The 27,376-nt window shown below is 41.6% G+C and overlaps 1 protein-coding gene across 1 annotated transcript; it reads left to right on the top strand.

Moving 5' to 3' along the window:
• Positions 1–879: 879 nt before the first annotated feature.
• Positions 880–20,132, top strand: ppp1r14c (protein phosphatase 1, regulatory (inhibitor) subunit 14C). Its single transcript, XM_072362444.1, has 4 exons — positions 880–1,216; positions 15,165–15,248; positions 15,791–15,823; positions 17,620–20,132. The coding sequence occupies exons 1-4, from the start codon at positions 983–985 to the stop codon at positions 17,692–17,694; spliced, it is 426 nt and encodes a 141-aa protein (XP_072218545.1). The 5' UTR covers positions 880–982; the 3' UTR covers positions 17,695–20,132.
• The last annotated feature ends 7,244 nt before the right edge of the window (positions 20,133–27,376 follow it).

Here is a 27,376-nt window from a genome sequence, read left to right as displayed (position 1 = left end):
TATTGTGGAATTATCCAGGGGGTCTGAGAGAATCTGTGTAAATGCTAAAGACCATGGATGAAAAAAACAACAACTTCTAGATGCGTCTTTGTGCCCTGCAGAGAAACTGTCATACCACAATACTAAAAACAGCCACAACAAGAGGTCTGTGTTACCTTGTTAAACCATTCTTACTTAGCACAATCCACCTCTGCGTCCAGGAATGAAGAGAAAACCATGTTTTTTATGTTAAATCTGAAGTTCTCATTCGCATCATTTACAAACTCAGCAGTTATTTGGTTTCACATCAGTATGACCAGCAGGTGGCGTAAAAGACTTTCCCAAAACAGGCTGAGGGATTCGAATTCACAAATCTTAGCGTTGTATTTTCACAATAGCTACTATCCGTGGTAATATGAGGTTTGTATTGACATCTTTATTTACATTCGTATACTACGCAAAAACAAAAAAAGGTAAATTAGTCCAGGAAGGTGAGCATATCATTACAAGGTGGCAGAAGTTAATAAAAAGTCTCTCTGCTCTAATAACTCCAGCATCTGCTTGCTCCCCACTGCGCACTGGTGGACAGATGAGCGCCATTGAGGGAATTTGGCTGGCACGCTGCAAAAAATGCCCAAATTATGTTAATGAACGCCAAACATTAATATCATTTTTCAAAACAGAATATCGTCGCAAGTAACACGTTTGAATAATCAAGCTCCTTGCAAAAGTATCTCGACTCCTCGCTATCTTTACATTTATCAGCTGATTATCCATTTCATTAAAGTAGGAGTTGAATCAAATTTGAACTCGAGATAAGCGCTTCATTTCTTGCAGTGTTCGCTCCGCCTTCTCGGTTGTCTCCGGCGCTGCGCTTTAAATAGCAGCTGTTTAAAAGCTCCTCACATTCTCCTGTCTGCCGTGCAGCACGCTGTTCCACTCGGCACCACAGTCCTCCCCTTCATTCACACATTTATTTGATAACAAACCGTCTCATTCCGCCATGTCGGCCGCCAGCACCGAGACCAGTGCCCCTCTGCCCACCGCAGGCAGCCGCGTCTTCTTCCAGGCTGCGCCCGGAGTGGGCTGCGTGGGGTCCGGGCCCATCACCGGGGACGACCCGGTCCAGAAGAAGCAGGGCAAAGTGACGGTCAAGTACGACAGGAAAGAGCTGCGGAAAAGACTCGTCCTGGAGGAGTGGATCATTGAGCAGCTCAGCGAGTTGTATGACTGTGAGGTGAGTCAAGGAGAAGTCACCCACGGTTAGCGGTGCGCCCTTGGCACAGATACCTTCAAAAGCACAAGGAGGGATGCGGACGAGACTCAAAAACAGGAAAATAATGGCTGTGCCTAAACATGGCTTTGTTTTTGTTTTGTTTTTATTATCTTTTGGGGTTTAAACTTAATAATAAGCAGATTGCATTTGGACAAATATTGTTACCCTGTTTACGAGCCTGGGCTTGCTGCGTTTCTCCAGGTGCATTACCTCAATCAGTCGGAGCTGCAGCTCAACTGATCAATTAGTGTAGATGCTTCAAGCCACATCGCAAAAAGCATCATGATAAAACACATAGGTATTCACAATGGACTCTAACATCCTACCGAAGACATCGTTTCCCCGTGATTCTTGGTGTGTCTTTGTCCTCTGCTACATTAATACCGGCTTATGAGTTTAAGGGGTTCGAGCGACAAGCTGTCTGGTCTCCATGACTTTGATACATGACCTGCTCCTAAATACTTCTCTATAGGCCTACTTTGCGCTAATGATGGCATGGTTGGTTTCAAGGGAGTGATAAGGGCAAGAGAAATCGCGCGGTTGCTCTTTTTACGCACCGGTCGCCTTGGTCTTTTTTGAAAGCTGGCAGCCATTACAATAACATTTGTGCCTTTTCATTGATTATGATCGAAAAACTGCATTCAGTTTGTTTTATTTATTTATTTATTTTTTTTACTTCCAGTACCTGACGTTAATAGCTTATCCATCACCACCCTCGTGAGCAAAAACCCAGCTCCTCGTTTTGTTCGTGCAAAGACCCGGGGTGTGTTGCAATTAATTCTTGTGACATTTTTGTGGCAGATGTCTGAGCTGCTGAACCAGTTCCACTTTTATGGGTGCATGTGTCGCCACGCGTTATTGGCAGCCCGTGTATAGTGCGCTTTCACGTCCGCACATCCCATTCTTTAACATTTAAAGATGGATGGGAGGAAGGGAGGGGGTTACGTGCGCGAGGATCTGTGCGCAGTGACAGATTGGGGGTGGGGGTCCAGAAACTGAGCGGTTCAGTGATTTATGTAAGTGTGTATGTGAATGTGCGTCTGTGCCCACTGCCACACACAGTATGCTGCTATGCAGAGCCAAGTAGGGGGAGGGGGCCCGAGAAGAGGAAAGAAGGGCAGTGGGTTAAAGGATGTGCTGATTCTGTGACTCCCCTCACCAGCCAATCACCTAGCTCCTCCGACTCTGATCCCTCTTCTTACAGCTGAGGGTCTGCACAAACACATGGACGCATACACACACACAGCGACCATACTGTACGTCTGTCACCTCAGTCTCAGGGGTGCTTTTTTTTGTTTGGCGCACATGAATCAGAACATGGGGATGTGTTTAATGCAGAAGAAGGTGTGCATGTGGTTAACTGTTTATATCTGACCAGTAGATTGGATGCCTGTGTGCAGCAAGAAAACTCCCGCACAAATCACACCGAATGTCAACATTAAAGCGCCTGTGTGTATAGTTTGTCCCACTGCTCACAGAGCATTGCAATGCAAATATTTCTCCCGTGCACTGGAGTCAAATAGATTTTGCATTTTGTGAAAAGCCTTTATAATTTCCTGTGGCTCCAAGCCTCTCTTGTACCTCTGCTGAAAATGTACCAAAAGCTCATCTCTTTGGAGCATCTAAAGCATGTTTTTTTCTTTCTTTTTTTTTTCTTTCTGTCATCTTTTTTTTTGCACGCTCCCTCCTCCCCTTGTTATGGTCCTCCTGTGGATCTCACTCAAGCTGAAAAAGAACTGTAGCCTGTCTGAGGGTGGACCGGTTTAACATTTCAAAGCTGACTGAGCTCTTGGCTACGTGTCAGTCTTTCGTCAGCAGGTGCGCTTGATGCTTCTTCACACTGGCTGACTGAGCTATTTGATGTTTCGATGAGGGCTGGGGCACTCCGGCCCAGAGGTGCTGCTCTTGGTTCGTGCAATATTAGCTTTCCGTAGTGAGGTTTCATATGAATAGTAAGATTATAAAGACAAAAGACAGCAGGCCACAAGATGTTCCACTGTCCATTTCTGGTGGACGTGACAGAATATTTTGTTCTTTTTGCTTGACTCAAATGTAAGTACAGTGCCTTTGCAGTCCAGATTTCAATATAGATATCCCCCAGCAGCATGACACCTACTCATATTATGTATTTCACTGCAAATGGGATAATATCACATGATGATCCCCTGGCTCCCTCGCCAGTCTAATTGCATGCTGGATGCTGGAATAAGCACAGTGTTACTGAGTGACTGGCAGGCTTTCACTGAAAGCAGGTAGTGAAAGCAGCATCTGATTATTTTGACACATTGTCATTTCAGTGCATTGTTAAAGCCTCCTTTCATCAGCTGATCTACCTTCTCACCAGTGAACAGGAGGAGGGTGGTAGTGTTTGAGCAGGTGGTTTTTATTTCTTTACTCATAATGTTTGCTCACATGACTGTAAAGAGGAAGTCGCCCCCCCCCCCCCCCCCCCCCCCCCCCCCCCCACACACACACACACTTCTGTAAATACCTCCATGCTGAAACTCAAGATGGACTCAGGGGTGTACTTTGTGTGTGTGACAGAGGAGGAGAGGTTGCTGCTTTTTGACCATGATGGTCTGGCTTAAAGGTCAGCTTCTGTATCAGTTTCATAGGAAAACTTGATACTAAAGTAGAAAGCATCACGGAGGCATGTGTGAAGATTGTGAAGAGGCTTGTTGAGTGTTGATGCAGAAAAGTGATGGAATGGAAAAAGCATACTTAGAATAAAGTGGATTTGGCTTGGATTGTCATATTAAAAAAGAGGGGTGTGATTTTTGTGCCCAATTCTATGTGTTTGCTAAGATAAAAAATATATATATATATACATTTATCACAGCTGAGAGATAAGTTAGAAGGGGTTCAAATTATCCATGAATTGATTTACATTAGAAGGAGGGGCTTGTCTGGTCAAGACCAAAGATAGCAAAGCTCACTTACCTGGACCTCAAGTAAGGTCATATTATATTTGTTTTGTTTAACCCATAAAATTTTGGGGGTTATAGGGAGTAATTTCCTGTAATAAAAAGAATGCATTTATTTCATACAGATTGAATAAACAAGATATAATGTGCTAATGGGTTTTAGGGCTGCTGGAAGGCAGATTATGTTGCTTTGATACAAAGCATAGACCATAAATTAGAACTGAATGTAATCACCTCCATTTGGTTCCTCGCTTTTAAGCCCTTCTCTGAAGCAGTTGACCATCACTATCTCGAATATCTGGAACTAAAAGCAACCATAAAAAACATCCAGTGGAAGCCTTGATAGGCACTGATGTTGATCCACTCCTAAAGTTCTGGTCTTGCTTTGAAACCCATCGAAACCTCCCGAATAATTTCAAACATGTTTTATTTGGGTGTTCAAATCTGGATGCGTACAGTCCTGGAGCAGGTGAGAGGAGTAGCTGCAAAGCAATGGCAGACACAAGGAGAAACATGTGACCAGAAAAAAATGACTGTGTCAAGCTGCAGCAACTCAGGCCAAACAGCCAAAACCAATCTCAACAAATTCTGTCAGATAAGTCACCCCTCTCTTTGTGGTAGTCTTTTGAAGTAAAGAATGTGTTTTATCCACATTTGTCCCCACAGAGGCTCATGTGAGTGTACACTAATTGGCAAAATCTCACCTCCAATGCTTGGTGAAGTACCTGTGAACAAGACTACCCAGGATGGAAATATGGAAGTGGTTTGTAAACCCTCATCTCACTCTCATGAAGAAAAAAAGTATGAAAAGTGGAAAGAAATCTGTGTCAGAGTGGCAATACAGACATGTAAGGTCATCGTTAATGAAAACCTGCTACCACGCTCCCTTTTCTGCTGTGACTTAGCTAGACTGTATTGATGTGCAGATTAATATTGAGGTCAAGTCTAGGTGATTAAAAAGCAGAATGTGTCAGCGGGTTGATGAGTTTGTCTGAGAGCGATCAGTTAAGGCCTTTACTTGACAGCAGTAAATCCCTTGTAGACGTGCATACTCTATAAAATGTCGCGTGTATGCTTTTGGGGGTGCATAATGCGGAAAAAAAGGGGAGAGAAACAAAGTAATGCCCTACTTTTTTTGTGGCTCGGCTTAAATAAAGCCCTACTCACTGAAGCGTATTCACGTGTACAAGGACAGATACTGCCGGTATACAGTGCTTTGCCCCTGGGCCCTCTGTGTCTATGAGTTTGTTTGAGGCCACACAGGCTTCTTTGGGTTTAATGATATTGCAATGCTTTTTGGCAGACATGAGAGATTTAGCAGTCGGGGGCACTTTCCATGAATTGATGAGCAGGAGAACACACTCATAGGTCAGTGTACATATTCAGGCCAAATGGAGCGGAGGAAACCCGGACATGAAGCATCTTCTTGTGGATGATACAAATGCTTCTGTCTGCTGCTCTCTTTCTCTCTGGATAATCATCACCATAATAAGATGGGTTCTTTAATTTCCCTGCCATTTTGTGTAGGAAGGCCTTGGGGTAGAGTCTAAAGGAATTTGGCTTTTGCAGCTGAATTTTCCTTCTAGCGTCAACAGTAACTTCTACTTTGAAAAAACTAGCATCTTCATCTCTCTCTGCCTCCCTCATTAACTCCTCCCTCTTTGCATCTCCTGTGACATTGTCAATAACATTTTCCCCTTGCTTGCCGTCCACGTGTTTCTTGCTGGGAAACAAGAACAACTGTGTATCATATGAGCCTCGTTTAGGAGCAGAAGAGTGCAATTCAAGCCAAGTCATTAGGAGCGTTCAATAGCATACCCGGGTAAACAGACATACCGACACCAAAGGAACAGTATTATTTTACCATCAAAGTTACTTCGATGGTACATACAGTGCTGCATGTACTAGATATACACCAAAACAAGAGCAAACCATCATTATTGTGAGATTCAATTGATTCTTATTGAGGGAACCTATTGTTTTCGCAGAACGACTGCCATTGAATTTAATTATTACATCCAGGCTGACAGATCCACCCACTGGGAGATTAAGCCAGTCATTTTGTTTTAATGGGTGACCCTGATGTGTTTATGGATCCGACGAGGAAGGTCATTGTCATGCTTATCTGTACTTGGAAAGGCAGACATTTATTCAGCTGCCGTTTGAATTGCACGGACAAAAATAGATGCTGGTCTAGTGTCTGTGTCCGAGAACACGTCAACGCATTTCACATAGCACCTGCAGACGCGTGCATCTGCTGCTCAGAGGTGTTGACAAGAGGACCTCACTGCGAGCACATATCCAGCAGCTGCTGAGACAGTTAGAATTACACTTGCAGCAGATAGAGAGTCCTTTTCGAAAGCAAAACCGAGAACAAAGGTTCCAGTTTATTTATTGCTCCTTTGCTCTTGCTAAATTTTCCCTCTTTCTGTCATCATCTACACTCATCCTCCTTTCTCTTGTCTTAACTTCACCCATCTGTATTTTATCCTCATCCATCTTCTCTCTGGTTCTCTCTCCGGCACTTGGTCCCCAAAGGTTTCAACATAGATGCACATTAGCTATTCTAGGTATGCAGGCGACATTTAACACGCATGCCTTCGAGGAGTCCAAATGTGTCTGATTACAGCCTTTTCAAGAATTATGCATTGTGGATATATTGTCATCAACCCCCTAATACTGGTGACCTCCAAAATCCAATCAACGTGTGCCTGACAAGCAATGAAAAAGGAACTGTGTTCAGAAAAGAACAACCAGGAACATTAAATTGAATAAAGGCAAAGATACACTTTCTACTTTAATCGTTTGGATTTTCCAGCAATGACAAGACTTGTTTTAAATGGAGCTGAAAATGTATTCAAAGCTGACAGAAGACGCAGGGAATCAGCTGCAAAGCGGGCAACCATGAGAGCATGAAAGGAAGAGATGTTGACTTTTCACACTCACACACTGACTTTCTTGTCTTCCTATGACATCTCCTCCCTTCCCAAGACGATCCAGTTAATCACTGGTTTCATTGTCAGCAGGCTGAAACAATTCATAAACTGGCTGTGTACAAACACTGACTCACTCTTCACGGTTGGAGCTTCGAGAAGATGCAAAACACTGTCATCTTTCACAGAAAGAGGAAGACCAAGAGAGGGAGATGGCAGACAGACGAAGAGGTTGTTTTGACTCTCAAAGTCAGATGGGTGTGTTGTTCGCTTGCACGTCCACCTTTGCATGTTCAAAATAGCTCTCATTTGAAAGTGATGGATACGATCAGTAAGGAGGTGCCACAGGACTAGCTTTTTATAATTGCCTTTTGATTTACATAAATCTATGAGCACCCTGACTAGCTAGCTATGATGCTCGCTGACTGGCTGGCTGCTTCTGACCCTGGTGGTTATTGATGTTTTTAAGCACAGTTTCCCTGGAAGCGTTTCCTTTGCACTGAGGGCAAAGCTCTGAATAGGTCCCAGCTGTCAATAAATTAGCCGCAGGGAGGAACTGTCTGGCTGGTAAATACAATAAAAATAAAAAAAAACTCAGTTCCTGAATCACAAAACTGTGAAATAATGTTGGAAAACAGATGCTGGTATTTTTATGGCTGACGATCCACAGTAATGGCTTTAAATCAGGCTTTCAACCGAAGGGGGACCAGGTGATTTGAGGTATTCTGAATTTGTATAGCATTAGCATACCAATGTGTTGGCAGCAGTTGTTGCATCATGAACTTTGGAGGCTGTTGATGTCAGCTGTTTACACAGAGCTCTAAGATGTGGTAACTAAAGAAATAGAGCACCTAAAGACCCTTACTGTATATATGAAATGTCTATGGAGCTGCCTATGAGGTCAGGGCGAATCTTGAGTTTGGTAATATAATATTTGTGGCTGTTTGTAGATGTTTTAGCTGTAATGGATACCATCTATGTAATATGGAATAGTTTTCATCTGAATGTAACACAATCAGCTTGAGAGTATAAATCTCTGAAGGAGGGTATCTAGTACATTAAGCAGAGCTATCACTCACAAACTGTAAGAGCTGGGATTGATTATGTTTGGCTCCTTGCGCATACTATCCACTGGAGATTTTGCAGGGAAGAACACGGTAGTTAACTGAAAAATGGCTCACTAACTGTAGCGCACACAAGCAAAGCAAAGCAAAGTGTAGAGAAACAACGTAAACATGACAATTACATTGGTGTGCTCCAGTATAGTTTACGGGCAAAAAGCCTGCTACAAACACAGTTTTTCCACCACACGGGAGAGTCCTGTGCAGGAAGAGGGCATTTTGTTTTCTACCACAGTTAGTACCACCTTGACATACGTAAGATAATTTACTCACTGAAATAGCAGAGGCACGCAACATGCCATGCAACCTCCTTGACAAACTGACTGAAAGAATGCTATACTCTATTTGTGGTGTGTGGTTGTTCGCCACAGTGAGGAAACAAACTTCAATTCAGAAACACATAATAGCAGGAAGAATATAACACTGATGAAAAAGGTCAACAAATTAAGTCAAAGGTGGACTTTAGCAAAGCCAGGTGGTTAATCAAACCGTTGCTGTGACCAGTGAGGAGAATTGGACAAAATATATTCTTTAATCGTAAAAAGCCCTCTGTTTTCCTTCTTTGCATCAGGGGAGTGTTTAAGTATGTAGACAATACCTTTTGTCTGTGATTGGTTCAAACCACTGTGGAATGGCCGCAAAGACACAGCCTGAACTCTATCAGTGTGGATCATCCAGTGATTGTGATCGGCAACTACGAGTCCATTTTAAAAGAAAATGAGAGCAAAATGAGGATACTGTTGGAGGAAAGTGACACCAAAGTGTCTGCAACACTTTTGTGACGAAGGAGCGACCACCATGAGGGATAAATGATAAAAACGTTATACATGCTGAATTTTAGGAGGTTCATTGTGACGCTAATCGCTGTTATTTTTAACTTAAACTTTCCTTTTAGGATTAATTCCACCCTCCAGCCCTCTTTTTTTCTACCAGTTCTCCTCTTTGATACAGTGTGTCCTCTGGAGTACAGCTGAATCAGCGTGGGAAAGAGCTTTTGCTGCAGCAGCAGCTAACTTTATCCCGTAAAGTCACATCATCTGTGCTGTATGGTTTCAGCAAGCTGCATTGCTGGAGGGCAGTAGGGAGGTGCAGGGAGGGAGGGGAAATGGTCCTTAATTTGCAACACTTTCAAGTGTTTCTAACTTTTTTTTTATAAGACACATAAACCTTATCGGAAGCCCTGTCAAGATTTTCTCCTTCGTTATGCAACCATTAAGTTGTCTTTTGCCTTTGTCCTCCTGTTCCGCTTGATCCTTCTGGGTCAATTTCCAATTCCATCCTCACCCCAATGGTATATTCTTTGCCATGCTGTAGTTTCACTTCCTCTATACTCTCCATTAACTTTGTCTCCCAGGATGAATTCATCCCATCGTGAGCCTCCCATCACTTTGATGTGACACAGTGTGGCAGCAAGAGAAGAGGAAGAAAGCTGTGCTGTGAGGTTTTACAGTGTTGCACAATCCTCCTCTCCTCCTCTTCTTTTACTTCTGCATCATCATCATCACAATGACCCACTTATCTGTGCACTCCGCATCTCACAGTATCTCATTTTGTCCTCTTTTGTTTTCTAATGACTGTTTTCTTTGTTTTTCTTTTCCTCTTTGACACTCTCATCTCTGCATGTAAAATACATCCACCATGAGAGCTGGTATTCTTTTCTGGCCACATGATCCGATTACAATTCACCCGTTAATGATGTGATGCATCTAAAAAAGTCTTTCATCCACAAATTAATATATCACCACACATAGCTTCTCTTTGATTGATTAATGCAGTCAATATATGTCAATAAAGGCATGTAATTTGTTAGAAATCAGACATTTGATATAAAATTCTGCATAATTTCAGTAGCAGTGACTCACTTCAGCGGTGTACACATGTCACATGTGCTATGAGTCAGTTGCCACAAAAGTTCACAGATCACCTGTACTGGATATTCTGCTACCTTTAGTCCTTTACCTTGACTTTAGTCTGGCTGTAGCGTGCAGGCACAACAGTCTCTGTGATGTTTTAAGTGACGTTTATGATGGAAACTTGCGTCGTGGTTCCAGAACTTTCAACAGCTGGCATTACTCGATGGTTTCTTCTGAGGAATTATAGATCTTAAGCTACGAAAGTTGCCACAGGTTTGGTGATTCTCTTCCCTTTGACTATGACGAATTATTGACTGTATATCATAATTTCACGTGGGCAGCAAACTCTGAGAGTCATCTGTGTTTGTGATGTACCTTAAGGTGAAAAAAATTCCTCGACTCTATTCTTTATTTTGCTTTGTATTATCCTTCTCTTCAGTTCTCTAGTCTTTAACAGCAGTTCCTTCATTACAATACAGACTGAACAATGCAGCATCTCTATTCTATTAAAATCCTCCACATTTCCCTCTCCATATTCTGAATTACTAGTTTCATTAAGCCCCCAAAACGAAACATCTTTTCGATTTGTATTCAAAGCCAGAGTTCTGCTTGGAGGAAGAAAATTTAGCAGCCAAACAAACGTTAAATTTATTCTGAACCCTCTCTCTCACACACACACACACACACAAAAAACCAGAAACAAACCACCATTACCTAGTTAAGGGTTCATCCTCTAAATTGGCTCTGAGCAGTCAGATCTCACTGTGTTTAACATCACAGTTAGAGCTGGGTGCGAAAGGGCCGAGTGGAAGTTTTTCACCAGGCAGAGGAACCACACATGATGACAGGTCTGTAAAGCTGAATATCCTTAACATGAGGTTGTGTTTGCATGAATTTTTAAGGTTTTATAATGTATTCTTGATGACAGTTGGTGTCCTTCAAGTCTTTGCCCTTTCTGCTATTATTTTCTTATCCCTTTTTGCTTTGATTACTTAAATTAAAGTCACATGCAATGTCAACATTAAAGTGAGGTGAAAGAATACCGCACCAGGTTGACTGTTCCCGCCCAGTTTTCACTTGGTTGCAGAGATCTTGTCATGGAAAGCAGTATTTCTTTTTTCTTTTTCACTGATGAACCGAAAAACTACTGAAAGCCCATTGATACTCTTAACTTGTTAATTGTTATAATTGTCTTGTATCTCCCCTCAAATGTGTCATTTATGAGGTGAAACAGCATTTGACTGTGGTTGACTGCAACAGAGGCAACAGAGGCATTAGCAGCTATCCTATAAAACCGGTAGTTCGAGTTCATTTAAGAGAGCTGTGAATAGGAATGATTGTGAAATACTCGGCCAAGTGGAGTGATTTCTCGACTCTTTGTTCATGAAGAGTATTTGAATGGAGTCTGAATAGAGTTTGTGTTGAGTCACTGGGTCGGGCTGCTTACGTTAGCTTTGATTCACCTCATCACAGTTGAACCAGACGGAAAACGCTGCTGGCTGCTGAGCTGTCGATGAAAACAATGTCTGACACACATGCACTCTCCACTGTCTCCACACACAGCAAACACAGGCAAGCAGCCCTTCTCTCTGTTTTTCTCTCTGCCTCTCGTTTACTTGCTGGCTGCACAGTCTTCACAAAGTTGCCTTCATTACAACAAACCCTGCTCCTTGTTGTCCCCTCTGCACACACCATCCTCTCAACAGGAGATGCACACTAAGTCTTTCATCGTTACATCTCTTTTCTGCATATGCAAATGCAAAAAAAAATGAGTCGTCATCTGCAACAAATGCTGCCTCTATGCTTAAGGAAAAAACACAGACACGGACGTATTTTCCCCTCCCCTTTTTCATAACATTTATGTATCTGTGTGTGTCTGTGTGTGTGCTGCCAATATACCAACTTCAACTTCTGATGACATGGAAAATGATTTTCTTGAGAGAAGTAAGTCTGACATGCAGTAAATTTAACACTCTGGGGGTATTTGCCAACAGAGAGACAAAGCGTAAGGGTCTCTCTGCTGAAGATTGATGGTGGCTAAAACTCATGTGTGTGTGTATATGTGTCAGCGTAGCTGGTGATAGCCTGCAGTCATGCTTCACACACAGGCCATGCTTGTAGTCATCACCAATCACAGTGATGAAGGGTGACGGACTGCCTGCTGAAAAGTGCAGTGGTCAGGGTCACACATGGACACACATACACTTACAGCAGTTAAAGTGAATGATTACCACAACAGGCAGACAGACAGATAGACAGACAGTCTGTCCTTGTCCTTTGCCCTCAAACCCCCAATGAAGTAAGACAGTAAGTTACATTCCCAAGCCTGACTGGCCTCAACCTTACTCCATAACTCGTTCTAATTCACTCATTCATCCCTATTATTAGGTTAAATGTGCAGACCGAAGTCTGCGAGCAGGATGTGGACATGTCTTTGTTTACATATCTCATCTCCCGTTTTTGGCATTGTTGACAGAGGGCCATGAATCAGTACTCCGCTCACATTTCAGATTTGCAGGTAGCTGCTGTCAGGTGCAAAGAATTTGACCTTTAAGGAAGGAGCTGCCGTGTTTGATGATTCTTTCTTGGCATACCGGTTGGATCTTTAATGGGTTTCATCTGACCCAAGGGCATGAAAGTCCCTCAAACTCAGCTGGAGACATTTATGAAACTAAGAATATCTACAAAGCATTTACACACATTACAAACATATATATATATATATCTTGGGTTTTACTACCTTATTATTACCTCATGATAGTTGAAATATTTTGATTTTATGTCTTCCTACTTCATTCCTTTTATATCTATTGAAATTTTGAAAGTTTTTATCTTTTATGACAATTTTTGTGACATCTTATCGCTTTTCAGTGTACAGCATTTTGGTCCACAGGCAGTTGGTTTTAACTGTGCTGTATAAATAAATTTGACTTGACAATTATTTAATTTATCAATCGTAGTTACAGCAGATGGGGATTTTTTCCAGTATGAGTAAAGACTTACACTATTTTCTCTCAGACACCCTGGTTATTCATTACATTGATGCCCTTTGGATAGTTTTGATAGATCGATAGTAAAATTTTTGTTGGACAACCTTGTTTGACGATCTCATCTGTTTGCTGGGTCTCTATAATGCAAATAACACAATCATGACCCAAGAATCATCCAAGAATTGAACGCAACTGACAGTGTAAACTAAGGGGCGTAGTTTCCCTCGCGTTGTTTGTGAGGAGGCCTGCTGTATCTATTCTCTAGCTTTGGTTCTGATCTTCAAAACTAATGTACCTCACCAAACATATAGCCCTGCCAATGCTGAACCAAGTTTAACTGTAAGTTGCATTACAATCCAGTCACACAGCAGTGATAAAAAAGCTTTTAATACATGTAAATTGCCTCACAGTCTTACATATAGCACTGCTAACGCAACTCTCCCCTTTTCGCACCCTCTTCCGCTTCATCCCTTTATCTCTCCTCTTCTCAGGTCAATATAGCTAATCTCCCTTCTGAAACTTTGCATTTGCATATAACCTCAGCTCTGTGGTTTCCTCCATGCACACACTCGTGTCCTAACAAACGACGGGCTTTGATATACTTTGCCACGTTCCCTTTCTTTTCAGTTTCCTTAAATGAGGGGTAGATTTCAGAGCGACACCCTTGCATTAAGACAGACTAAGATAGATAGCAGGAATAATTTAGCAGGAATAATGGCAGAATGATGAAGTTCAGGAATGATGATGAAGTTCGGCCAGACTTGCGTGTACATGTGTGTGCATGTGATAAGATAATAACACAAAAGCTCAAGTAACATTTTTACATTTCAACACCTATAGCCATCTATAGTTCCATCAAACAGAGTGCATGATGTACTGCACATTTTGTATTGTTATTTGGTATAATTGAGAGCCACTTCCATTCTGTGCACATCAACCCACCCACGCACAACTGAACACAGTGTCTGAGCTTTAATGCAGAAAGCTAAAATCGTTCCTTTTTTTTTCCTTTGTCTGCATACCTCTCTGTGCTCCTGGATAAGACACACACAAGTCCTCTTAGATCAAACAATTTTATGGTTAATGTCAGTGAATGATGGTCAGCAGAAACCAGTCGGCTGTGTCAGTCAGAGGTTTGATGGCATAGTCCGGGCCTGGGAGCTGCAGACTTGTTGTTTGTTGCCTCTCTTTTTCTTGTATTGCTTCATATAAAGTTCTATAGACCTTTAGGAAGACTACGCAATAAACTATCAAAGAGCAACTCATACTGTGAGCTTATTGTTGTCTACATTAACTCTTTGCCCCACATGCTATTCTTGTTCGGTGGAGAGGGGTTGGTGAAACCCACTGTGCGATCAATAAGAACAAAGAGCAAAAAGCAACAGATAGCTAATGACAAAAGTTTTCCTTTATGGAGCTTTGATGTGGTTCCCTGTGGGAACCTTACTGCACACTTGGAACGTGACAGAAACGTGGCAGAAAGAATATTTTTTCTGGAGATTCTTGACAGACGCCCTTTCTTTGGGTGATCTGACTCTACCATGGAGAACATTCAGCATTAAAATGATAGGTTAATGTTGATAAATACAAGTCAAATGAAAGCATTGATTACAGCTTTTTGATGCAAGGCCTCTTTTATACGTGAGACTGCTTTTTCTGCTTCATGCTTCCCAGAAGGGAAAATTTGGAAGGTACGTCATGCGGTAGCTGGGAGGGAAAGGTTGATCCTCCCTGCATGTTTCCTCTGCACAAGCCTTGTGGTGAAGGAAAATGAAGCATTGAAACATAGGACCTTTGAAGTGGTTTTGAGCTGAACACAGCCTCTAACCACTATGCCACTAAACGGTCCAATCCCCAGCACAATGACATTTCCATGTGATGTATGCTCCCAGCAGTCAAATGCTCAGTATGATCAGGTTGTTTAGAGTGCAGAGGCACAGGAACACTGTTGTGTGAGCCCGTTTTCAACTAAAATATATTTAGTTTAGTTTTCCATTTTAATTTCCACTTTTCCCCAATCTTGTTTGCCCTCGTCTTCTTGACTTGGCCTCATTTTTTCCTCTAACAAAGAGTTTATTTGTGTTCCAGGAAGAAGAGATGCCGGAGGTAGAGATAGACATTGATGACTTGTTGGAGGTCAACAGTGACGATGAGAGAGCCAGCAAACTGCAGGTATATTTCTGTGTGTGTCTGTATGTGTACAAGTCTTCATCAGGCTGGGTTGGTATCATATCATATCAGGAATACTCACCGCTGCTGTGGCTGGTTCTTTGGCTGTCAGGTAATTGATGGCAGCAGACCACATTATTCTAAAAGCAAAACACAAGAATTCCCAAATTTGTCCCAGAGCTCAAAACTAGACCAAAACAATGTTTCCTTTATCTAACCAACAGTTTAAACTTCTAAATGAACTAAATGGCTTAAAGCAAAAGCAGCAGCTTTGCATATTTAAAATCTTTGAACCATGACTTCTGCTATTTCTAAAGTTTTTCCAGCTCTAATTCTAAATGCAACTGAGCTCACTAAAACATAAAAAATGAATAGAGTACCTCATGTTTTGTCATATTACTTAAAAAGCAAGTAATGTGTGAAAAGCAACCACCCACAAAACAAAAGAGGAAGTGTAGTTTTAACATTGTGCTGTCAGGCAAGTCCAGGAGCTGTTGCATGTCTAATTCCTGAACAACTGTCTCTGTTTTTCCACCTTTACACAGGAATCATTAATAGACTGCTACAAACCAACAGAGGTGAGTTTATTTTATTGTGACCATTATAGCCACATGTATAAAAAGCTAAACCCCAGTGACCCAGCAGCTAATTAGCAGGTAGATGTTATTGATGCCCACATACACTGTTTAATTTTTAGCATGCATTTCATTTTCTCATTCCACTGTCAAACTTGGCCTAAATCCAGGCTTAAAAGGCCAGAGGCTACTCACCACACACACATGCATGTTGTTGAACATCATCAAAACAACAATCTCACACACACAGACTAACTGTTTCCTTTTAGAGGCACTTATGTTTAGTATGTATTCATGTGTGTGTGTGATTGGGTGTGTGTGCATAGAGGAGGTAGGAGTATGGGTTTGGATGAGGTGGGGTTAAGCTATTTTGGTGATTAAAGGCGTTACCAACCAATCACATTACATCTACACATGCCGATCTTGCCCTGTTTCAACTCCTCATCAGTCAAGTGTGAGTGTGTGTGTATGTGTGTGTGTGTTGGCCTGAAACAATCACTACAAGGTCACTGGTATCCAAAAGGTACAGCAGTGTCCAGCTAGGTTGACAGCTGCTTATGTCACATCTAAACACTTCCAACCGCACCCACACACACACACACACACATATGCTGTGATCCCATGAGTATGAAGTTGCACAGATGCCATTTTAAATGCCGTCCCATGAAGACATCATCGGCTGAGGACAAACAGTGAAAAACAGAGGCAGTGGAGAGATACGGTGAATCTGACAGAGGAGAGAAATGAAGGAGGGAGGACGACAGAAAGAATACAAGCTCTCTTAGAAAAGGTTGCACAAAGATAATGGAGATTAAAGGAATGAAGTAGAAAGGAGAGGCTATTATTGAAAGAGGCTGTCGGGGGCATATTAGAAATATGCCTGGTTGGTAAAAGGGGAAAAAGGAGGGAGCAGAGAAATAGAGCAGGGAGAGGCAACTGTAATTAGGTCATAGGCAGTGCCACGCCCTGTGTAGTGATTGAGGTGGTTTATACTTTTCCACTCAGTCACATTATCAGGGACATTTACACCATCTCCTCTTTTACTCTAAGATGAGGAAACGTTTGCCTCATAATCTACTATTTGCCTCGTGTGATTTCAATTACAAGGGACAAAACAGAATCACCCGAGGCACAACAAACTCATTTTATGATACAGCATTAGGGAGTCATTTCTACGCTTCCTATGTTCCCAAGCTCAATTTAGCAAGTAATGAGAACATGAAGCTCTGTATTCACTTATTTTGACATGAGCTGTTGTAAACGCTCCACAGTTACCCTAACCCTAAAGGTGGCTGTGGTGCTGGAGTAGTCATCCATCAGTTATATACATCCACTTTCTCTTAGTTTTGATGAATCTTAGTTTAATTTTTTTCCCTTGAAGTAATGCATTTAGGAAAGAAATTTCTGCTTTTTGGTGATAATGAAACTTGATGGTTGACACTGCTCTCTTGAAATGAACCTACCATAGCATAAAAAACAGAGCAAATGGCAAGCCAAGTCTTGTGTTTCTTGTCATAATAACATGTCAATCATACATGTACATATATATACACTTTGACTTCAAAGTAGCGAGATAAATTTAGCCTATTTTGGACGGAGACATCTGCTGTTTATTTAAGGTTTTGCTTGTTTGTCACTTTGCTAAACTAACTCTATTGGCTGCTGGTTGCACATATGGCGACTTTTTGCTAATTACTTTCGGTACTTGAATTTGTTTTGCATGTTTAACTGTGCATGTGTTTGTGCACGCGTGCAGCACAAGTGTAACTAATCTAATTGTTTTCCTTCTCTTCCTGCAGACCTTTGTCCGCGAGTTGCTGGGCAGAATAAGGGGAATGAGAAAACTCAGTGCTCCAACCAAGAAGGGCCTATAATGGCTTAACGTCAGCCATCAATCAACCATAAACAACGTCATCTCAGCTCCACCTACTACACTCACTCAACATGGACTGTCATCACACAGAATAATTAATCAAAACATTAGCGATTACTCTGCAACCTGCAAACGTGCACCATGAAAACCATGAATAAGCACTAACCATTCATCCCACATTCACACAGAGTAACAAGATGTATAAATTATTTGGCTGTTGAGAGGTAAATAAGTTAAACAGCCACAAGAAAAGGTTATGCCCTGGAATGTGCCAGGTCCGCAACTGTGCTTTATCATGAACATTACCACCTAATTTCACATTTCAGAGCCATCTTCGAACTTTTAAAACAAACCCCGCAAGAAAACAGCCATACAGACTAAGACACAGACAAATCTAGAGAGAGGTGGTGAAGAAAAGTCGCCGTAGGTGTGACAATAGCTGTAGCACTATATAAACAAAGTGCTTCATGACTTTGTTGTTTTTTTTGTCTTGTTTTTTTTTTTTTACTGAGGTGTTCTGCTGTTTAGTCTTTTAAAGAAAAAAAAATGTACTGTATGTTGCCATTCATCGTTCATGTGAATCAAATGTGGTTTTCAGCAGTTTTTTTTTGTTTTTGTCAACCTCCTTACCCTTACTGCATCAGTGCTTGCAAATGTGAGGGAGCTCTGTAGTGTCGTTTTGAGTTCATTTAGAAGCACATAGCATAAATACATCGATTCCGTCTGTTTGGGATGTGTAAACCCAGAAGAAGAGTGGGGGGCATTTCTGCAAACCAGGTGAGAATACTGTCAAGATTGTTTCTTGTAACTCATTGTTCTGGTGTATTTTTCACCTCAGCAAGGCATGATGGGTGCTGCAGTTCTCTATATGAGACTACAGAAACCTGTATGATTAGTAGCCTTTCACTGATCATGTTGTGTGGTGTTCTTCATTCTCCTTCGTCAGAGGACATATCAGTTGGTCATTTAGGTTTCAGCACAAAGCCCTAACATTGTAGTTGTTTCTCAGCTGGTTGACTTAACTGCCAATGGGTCTCTCTGATAGTGGTTGAAGTTGCCTTTAAGGACATTCAGGATCAGTTCACTTTTTCCTCAGCACTAAACCTTAACTATTGACAGCTTAAGGACAAGTGTGCTTGAGTCATAGCCTGAGAGGGACTTGATACTTTGACTTCTACTTGTTAAGTCTTGTGTCTGAAGGTGTGCCAAAACTGGGAGTGTTAAATCCTAAGACAGAAGCGTGAAATCAACGTTTCAAAAGAGACTGTTGAATTTGTGAAATCTCTGAGTGGGTCCCGAACTTTAAGATGTTTAAAGCCTTTCCAGGTTGCAGGAAAACATATTGTAACTGCATGATCCTAGGTTTAAAAGGGTGGATTTAGTCATTTATTGTTGTTAACATCTGCACCAACAAACTGAAAAACCTGTAAGCTCTGGTACAATCACGCCTCTGTTATGGGTTTGGGCCCAGTTTAATTTCCGAGCAGACACTCGTGATCCAACCGCAACGGGGAAGACCTAAACCTGCAATGGGACAAGCCCTGAGCTGCCAAAGTCAAAAGCAGGGCAATGTCTGATTTGAACATAACACCCGTCTTGCATGCTAACAACAAAGAAAATAAAAGAAAAAAAACACTTATAAAGAGTATATTCTAAACTTATAATCGAGCAAAAAAGACTTTTCTTTTTATTTGGGTGACGTACGACTTTGTAGAACTTTTTCATTTAAAACAACGTGATAGTCACGTTGGAGAGAATCCAGGAACATTTTTAAATGGTGCTGTTTTTGATGTTCTTCCCAGAGTTTTTGGTTGTATAAAAAAAAGCGTTTTCAATGTCAACTGATGATAAAGAACTGTGTGTGTAAGAAGCCGTCCAAAACGGCATCCTCTTTGTATGTCTTTTTCTCAGTCAGGCCTGATCCGGATAGGCGTCATCTCAAAGAGGAAAGCAGTTCAATGTGCAGCAATGCATTCTGAAAAATCCCTTGTCTGTTAGCTCTGAACTGGAGGGAAAAGTTGAAGAGGGAGCCATTATTGAAAACTGACGTGCATTCAGGATTCTATGTGAGATTTTGTCCTAAGAAAGACTTCAGGGGCAAGAGGCTGATATTTTATAATTAATGGGATTTCATGTGGAGAGCATTTTGAAAGTGACCATAACTAGAAAGCTTTACGTTTGCATGAATTTTTAAAGTAGCATGTTGAGGGGAACACTTGGCCTGAAGGTTTTATTTCACAAAATAAAACACTTTCCTTTTTTATACCTTTATTATTATTATTATTACTATTATCATTATTATTAGGACTATTGAGTTTTTCAGCTCAAGTTTTGTTTCCGTACATCCACAACGAGCATTCTTGTTTCTGAAATGTAATGTGGTGTGTGGTTTGTTTTTTGCTGATAATAAAAATGCAGAATGACTCTGTACTGTTCAAAGAGGTGTCCATTCTGCGTTATTTTTTTATGCAGTCTTTGCATTTTTTCCTTTAAAAAAAAAAAACAAAAACAAAGGTCAGACGAGAAGATTTGCATCCTGGTATCGGTACCAGTTTTCTAAAGATCGCAAGGAAAAGTGAGAGAGCTGTTAGAACAATTTTTAGTGGATAGATGAAACTTAGATAAATGAGAAGCGTTATGTTTGGAGGATGGAAAACACTGTTTTCTCATATAAGAAATTGCTTTCATCTGTGCATCAAGGTGGCAGAACTATAGTGGTTTTCAGCCAAAATGACAGCATTTGGACCAAATTAAATGTCAAACTATTATACAAGACAAGAGGGACGTATCTATACATATCATGTATGTATCTGTGTGTGAATATATGCCGTTTTCACACGGCTGTTTCAGGACAGGGAGCGTATTAGTGCCTCATGGTTGCCAGTCTGTTCCCTCTCAGAGTAGAATAGTGTGGCAGTAGTTTAGTGGGGCACCCCTGTATGCTGTCTGATTCTGTAAAGAACTCATCAGGGTAGACATTATTGCTCAGTGTGCGCATGAGTTGCCTTTCTCTGCCGCTAGTCTAGCCCCATACGGGCAAGTCTACTGTACCCTGTTGCTGGGTAGAAAATGGCCATTGATCTCTGAGCTAGATTTAGGACTGTCCAGAAAACCTAAAGAGACTAAAAGATTAATCACTGAAACCTACAATTACATTATCTTGGACTTGTGAGTGAACAGACTCGTCAAAGCTTATATAGCTTCCCTTTTTAAGAGAAGTCACGTGGAAGAAAATAGCCCACTTTACAGAGGAGACAGACAGAGACACATTTCATTAAACTGTGACAGATTTTATTCCAGCAGAGAACTTGATAACAACAATCTTCTGCTTCACTGACACACGTTCCCAAACAGCCCTGTGGATTTCACTGCAGGAAACAGAATTATACAAACACACACACACACACACGCTGCTGCGTGTTGGAAGTAATGTCAGGGCAAAGCGGTGCCAACACAAGCGTGCATGGAAACAGGGCTGCGTGTGCCTTTAAATTCCCTGACCCACTTTTCACAGCTGGGGCTGGCTAGCAGGGAGAGCTCGTGCACGCTGCCTTGAATAATTGGGACTGCAAGGTGAATGTGAGGAGAATAGTTAAAGACGGGTGCTTCCCCACGCCTGCCGGTGTGCTTGTTTCAATCAGCTGTACACCAGCAGGGCTCACACCAGCACAGTCCTCAAGCTGTTAGCGGTCATTGTGTTTGAGGGTAGGAAAATTGACAAGAAGGGCAGACAGCTGTTTGATGGAAGAAATAAAATTGCGCAGATGCCTGAAACTATATGGCAGGAGTATGCAAGTAACATAGTGAGGAGCTTTTACTAGATTATGTTGTCAAAGCTGAACCATTTCCAAGAAGACAGCAGTGTAGGAAGCAGCATACTGCATCTCCCCATGTGAAAATGCCCAAAGGGTGCCTGCTGTAAATTTTATGTCTACCCATCCCCCCACATCATTCTCTCCCTTGATCCTATTTTTTTACCCTCTTTTTTTCTACTTCACCATCTTCCCCCTCTCCCTTGTGGATGGAGCGATCCATCATGCAAATACCTCACAGAGACAGGAGCAGAGAAAGGGCAGATTGTGAATATAAAAAGCGAGATACCCCATATGACCAGGTGGGTAAAGAGAGAGATGCGAGACGGGGTGACGCCGGCAGCATCTCTACCCGCTTTTCTACAGCTGGAAGATAAATCCCATCTCTGCCACTTTGGAACACAACTGCAGCATCGCACAAATAGGGAGACGTGTCACACCAGTGGAGCCTGCTCATTCATTCACATGACAGGCAATTCAGCTATACAGCATCACTTATTAAACAGAGCAGGAAGTGGGGGTTGATGCTTTCGTCTTGACTCCATGACACTGTCTGTCTTCACCCGCCTTACTAGGACCTGCTGCAAGCTGTATAAAGATGACATGCTGGATTATCTCGCTACAGATACAACCATAACCAGCAGATGTAACATTACAGTATTAATTCTAAGTAAATAAAAGAGAAGAAAAAGAAATTACCCCCAAACTGAATTTCCCTCTGAATTGGGAGCTTTGGATATTTGCTTAATATTTCATTCCACTCCAGCATTGAATAAAACCAAACCTCTGGAAAAAAATCGGCTTTATAAATACTACATGCACATGTAGCTTCTTGTGTGTTTGGTGAGAGCGTGCGTGTTCAGATCTGCTTTGCATCTCCTGGGAAATCCCATTTATTTCCCTACACTGAGTCCATTCAATATCTTTTTTTAACTCTTGCTCTTTAAGGAGAAAAAGATGTCAGAGTGTACAAGATCACACAGACTTTGTAGACAACTCTGAGTACTATTACTACTACAGCTGCTCTAACAAGCTGGAACTGGAGGTGAACACCCAGAGCAGTTCTTACTATACTGAGTAGGAAGTGCTTTTGAGCATCTGAAGCTATTTACCAGTTTACAAGTTCAAGAGGCCAGACTAATATTTGTGGGTAGATTACAAACTGAACAATAACAGTTAGTATCCACCGTGAACTGCGCCGTGGCTGAGGAAAATCCCATTTATGATTTGATCGAGTAAAAATACTGTCATAAAAGAAATATATGATCAAAAGTAAAGTCCCTTTTTTAAGATTCTATATCATCTCATATTGGATTGCTAGTGTATTCGTGGTTAAGTCCAGAAATATTCACACTGTATGCCATTTTAATACAGATGTTAATGATAAAGTTGAACCAGTTCTTCAACGTTTTATGGAAAATGTCATATCCAAAATCATCTGCTCCCTTTTATAATAGCAACAGCTTTTATTTGCCCTTATAGCACTTAAAGGGTTCATATATTTCCTTACAAGCTTTTTGCATGTTTCCACCAGTATTATGGATGCCGCTACAATCTCCAGGTGGAAGGCTTCATTGCCATCTCCCAATTTTTTCGGAGGAATACTGGGTGATGGCATGGTGGTTATCCTTTTTCCTCATAACGCTCTTTACTTTGACAAAGGTTATCTAACCCAGTGACTGTCGGGTTGGTGTTCTTGGTGATGCAAGTAAATTTTTTTTCAACAAACAAAGTTCACACCCCAGTTTAAACAATCTAATTTGAAAAACCCTAACCCTTCGACATGCAAGCTAGCTTTTGCAGCCTGTCTTATCCCCCTTACTCTTACCTGTCTTAAAAACCAGAGGGAGTCTGCAGGAAAAAGTGATCTTTGGAGGAGTTGGACCTTCCTACAAGAAAGCAATCTGAAAGATTGTGCCGAAGTGGTCGAAAACGGCAACATGTTGGAGTGACCCTTCCGTGATCCAGACCTGAATCCCATTAATAATGTGGATTGGAACTAAAGACCACTGTGGTGGCAATGAATTCTTTGAACAACCCAGAGATCATTGCAGAGGAGTCGTCCAAATTCCCAGTAGAGACACGCAGAAGCTTGTTATCAACGTTGGATTGCTTTGACTGCAAATAAAGAGAAATGGTATGGATATTGTTGGAAGAGTTAAAATGCATATCCTGCATGTCAAACCATATGTCGCACATTGTTCATCCTGTTGTTAATTGATTTCCATACAGTGGCAGATAATGGATGGATGGATGGATGGATGGATGGATGGATGGATGGTGTGTACAGGCATGTCCAACACCGCCATCACCAGCCGGATTCCACAAAAATATTCAGACCTCATATCATGAGAAAGATCAACAATCATGCAGCGTGGTGCACAGAGCGACCGGCCTCTCAATATCTGTAATGTGATGGCTTTCTTCAAGTTTAAAAATCTGCCAGCCTGCTTCATTTAAACCGGTGACAAAAACAATGGGGAATTAAAGGGACAGCCGCTTTAATTTCATAATAAAATGTCTCGTTTATTTATATTCAAATTACAAGTTGAACTTGAAGTTTATTTTTTATCTTGAAGGATTAAAAATCTAAATGATTTAAACTTTCAGTATAGATGGAAAGTTATAGCAACAAAAACATCTTGAAGAGGATTACATACCCTCTGCCTTTCGCACGTGGTCATATCAACCAACAACCTGTTCTCCTTTTTGGAGTGACTGAACACATTAGATTAAATAACAAACTAAATCGTGTTTGTGCATATTCAACATTCTCAGATCATAACGCTATCAGCAGAGATATGTACAGAGCCTATATGTTGTTTATGTAATGTTTTGTTACCAAACACAGAACCATGCCTCCTTATCAGATGGTAAAAACTGCTGGTCTGCGAGGACGACACTACGACGACCACCAGAGGGATTAACTGTGGGCTTTAAAATTAAAAGCACTATTTACTTGGATCTCAAAGCCATATGTCTGCAGGACAGCTTGTGCATGGGCTACTTGTTTTTAATTTTGTTGATCTTTGTTTTGATCGGTCATTTATGTGCAAACCTAGAGGAGCGAGATTGCTCTCATACTTGGCTACAGCATACACTCTGCAGCTTAGTGTCTGTTCAAGCAGTGGAAGCCTATTTAGACAACATGGGGGGGGAGTCCTGATGGGGGTTCTGTCTGTTTACTGCGGGGGGGGGGCATTCAGATAATTCTCCGCTATACGCCATCTGCTTCTAGTGAATTATGTACCGGGATAATTACAGACATTATTTGTCATGATACAAAGCGCAGACTACGTGTTCAGCGTGTCATCACAAGTGTAACGGTAAAGATTTAAATAAAAAGATTTGCCCCATACATAAAGAATCATTTAATCAAAAGACAAAACATATATATTCTCTCATGTTGATATAGAAGTCAAGGCAAGTTAAAGCGGCTTGAATCCTCTGTTTTCATTTGTTTGGTAAATGTGATCAGGAAAGGGAGAACTGGTCCTAATTGTCAAATTAATGACACAAACTATTTGTTGCTATGGAGAATGACCTGACTGCGTAAAAGGTAATGCAAGGACATAGAAGGAAACAGAGGCAAACATGGCAGCAGACACAAAGAGGTGTGCGAGGCAGACTCAAAGTAAAAGAGATAAGAGCCATGTGAGGAGGGCCAAAGTTACAGTCTGCACGATGTGCTGCAGTCAGAGTTATTCCTTCATTACCTCTTGTTTTGGTAACTGTAATCATCTGCATGTTGGTCCTGATCAGTCGTCCCTCTGTCTCCTGCAGCTGTACAAAATGATGGAATGGTGTGATCCCATCACACCTGTACTGGCCTCACTATGCGGATTCAAATCCAGTTCAAGATCCAGTTTAAAATGTCAATACTGTGTCTAAACGTCACGGCGCCATCCCTCTTGTCTGACCAGGTCAATTGCTGCTGGACGTTCCAAGATCCAGGCTCAAAAACATGCTTTACTGTTCATTGTAGTTTGCATTTTTGGGCGTGGCTACAGCTGAAACCATTTTTTCATCAGATTTGGATCGAATCATCACTATATTCTGATGTTTGACGAGCTCAACTGGATCGCCATCACAAAAAAGGAAAAGCTTCAATAGTCAGCACTGCTCTGCTGGAGGGATGCAACATCACTCCTCGGAAGAATATTCCTTAATTTGGTGATTTGATGAAAGCAAAAGAGTGCTGTAGTATGTCAGCACAAAGTCTCACGAAGGCATTCATTTTAGATATGGTGACTGTAAAGGCCACTGAATGAGATTAACGTCAGTTTCATACTCTGGATGTAGGAAGTCATCCCGAGAGAGACCGATCCCATCAGAGCAGAAATGTCTCGTCACACAGTGGGATGAAAAGAAGCGGTTTGTCCCCTGGTCTGTTGATCCTTCTCGTTAAACCAGCTCGCGACCTCGGCCCTGGTGTCATGCGCAAGCGCACACATACAAATGAGAGCCAAAATGAATCCGAGTGAGCCAACGAGGAGAAAGAGACCACTCGTCCTCAAAAACAAACAAACAAAAAAGAACCCTGAGAATGGATCAGCTGAGGATCAGCGACCTAAAGGTGGAGAATGTCCGACATCCACTCCAACCCCACTTCAAATCTTGCACATATTCGAGTCACGCAAACATACACACACTAGCCTTCAGTTGTATTCGTTCTGTAGTGAAAGCAGGTATGTCGAGCACGGTGTGTATGACACTTATTATGTGGATGAGAAATCACAGGGATTTTTCTGTGTGGGGAGATTCCAAAGGTCTTAATCCCTTTGGAACTAATTACTCACAGTTAAGAGAGGCTTTCATCATGACATGTGAGCACAGTCAGATGCACATAACCCTGAACCTCATCTGGGCCTAACCACCACCTACTGACTTAACCGTGCACCGTATGAATAACCAGCTGAAGTGGGATTGAGCATGTTGCGTCAAAACCTTTGAAACAAAACTACAAAAGGTGCTGAAACTTTGCCATCACCATTTTTCTCCCAGCGTTTCTCACCTTCTCAGGCAACATGTTTTCCTGACTGTCAGTAAACAAACACATATCCACAGGCCAATTCCCCTCTCTCCACCTCCTACATCAGCAGAATTGCTAAACAGCTGGTTGCCATGGTTGCAGTTTGCTGTGCACCGATCATTGGTTATTTTACTGAGGGTCCAGATAGGGGGGCTAAGCCAGCACAGCCTGAGAAATGGTAACGATGTGAGCAGAGATTAGTATACATTCAGCCAGGAACAGTGAAGCCTAAAACAAATATCACTGGGTTAGCCGATATTACATCCTCCTGTTTCGTTTTAGTGTCTCTTTTTGTCCGATTTGTCATTTTTTGTTGTGGAGGTCACTGTAAGATAGAACTATATTTCTATAAATACCTGATCAAAAGCATTGGCAGATGACTTAAACTGATTACCTGATAAATCTGTGTTCATTTATTTTTGTTAACAAAGCCAATACAAAGGAATTCTGATTAAGAAATCAGTAATCTGGGGACTGCTGAATAATTTTGCACTTCTCACTGAACTTACTTATAAGTGAAATCAGAGGAGAAGGATATTGGACCCCCTTAAACCTTTAGAATCAATGTTTTTTTTTTCACTAATGTTTGGGGTGATGCTTTTAAAGCTTTTAGCATTACATACCTAAACCAAGTGGTAGGGGTGGCTCAGCCAGGTTTACTTTCAAGTAATTTTTATAAGATACAGCACAGTCACTGAAAAACGAGCTCTAACTAACGCAAGAACAGGGCATTAAAGGGTAAAGGAGACTGCCACTTGATTTTCGAGGAATCAAAGATTTTAGATGCGAGCAGAGATCTCCCTCTGCTGGTAGTACGAGATACTTGTAAACCATTGATA

Source organism: Leuresthes tenuis, unplaced genomic scaffold (genome assembly GCF_036924035.1).
Source record: "Leuresthes tenuis unplaced genomic scaffold, fLeuTen1.0.hap1 SCAF_13, whole genome shotgun sequence".
Classification (NCBI taxonomy): domain Eukaryota; kingdom Metazoa; phylum Chordata; class Actinopteri; order Atheriniformes; family Atherinopsidae; genus Leuresthes; species Leuresthes tenuis.
Note: the sequence above shows the minus strand (reverse complement) of the source record. Positions and strands in the feature narration are given on the sequence as shown.

Coding starts and splice junctions, on each gene's coding strand:
- ppp1r14c (XM_072362444.1), top strand. CDS start 983: ATGTCGGCCGCCAGCACCGAGACCAGTGCCCCTCTGCCCACCGCAGGC. Junction 15,249..15,790: donor AGAGAGCCAGCAAACTGCAG/GTATATTTCTGT, acceptor ACCTTTACACAG/GAATCATTAATAGACTGCTA. Junction 15,824..17,619: donor ACTGCTACAAACCAACAGAG/GTGAGTTTATTT, acceptor CTCTTCCTGCAG/ACCTTTGTCCGCGAGTTGCT.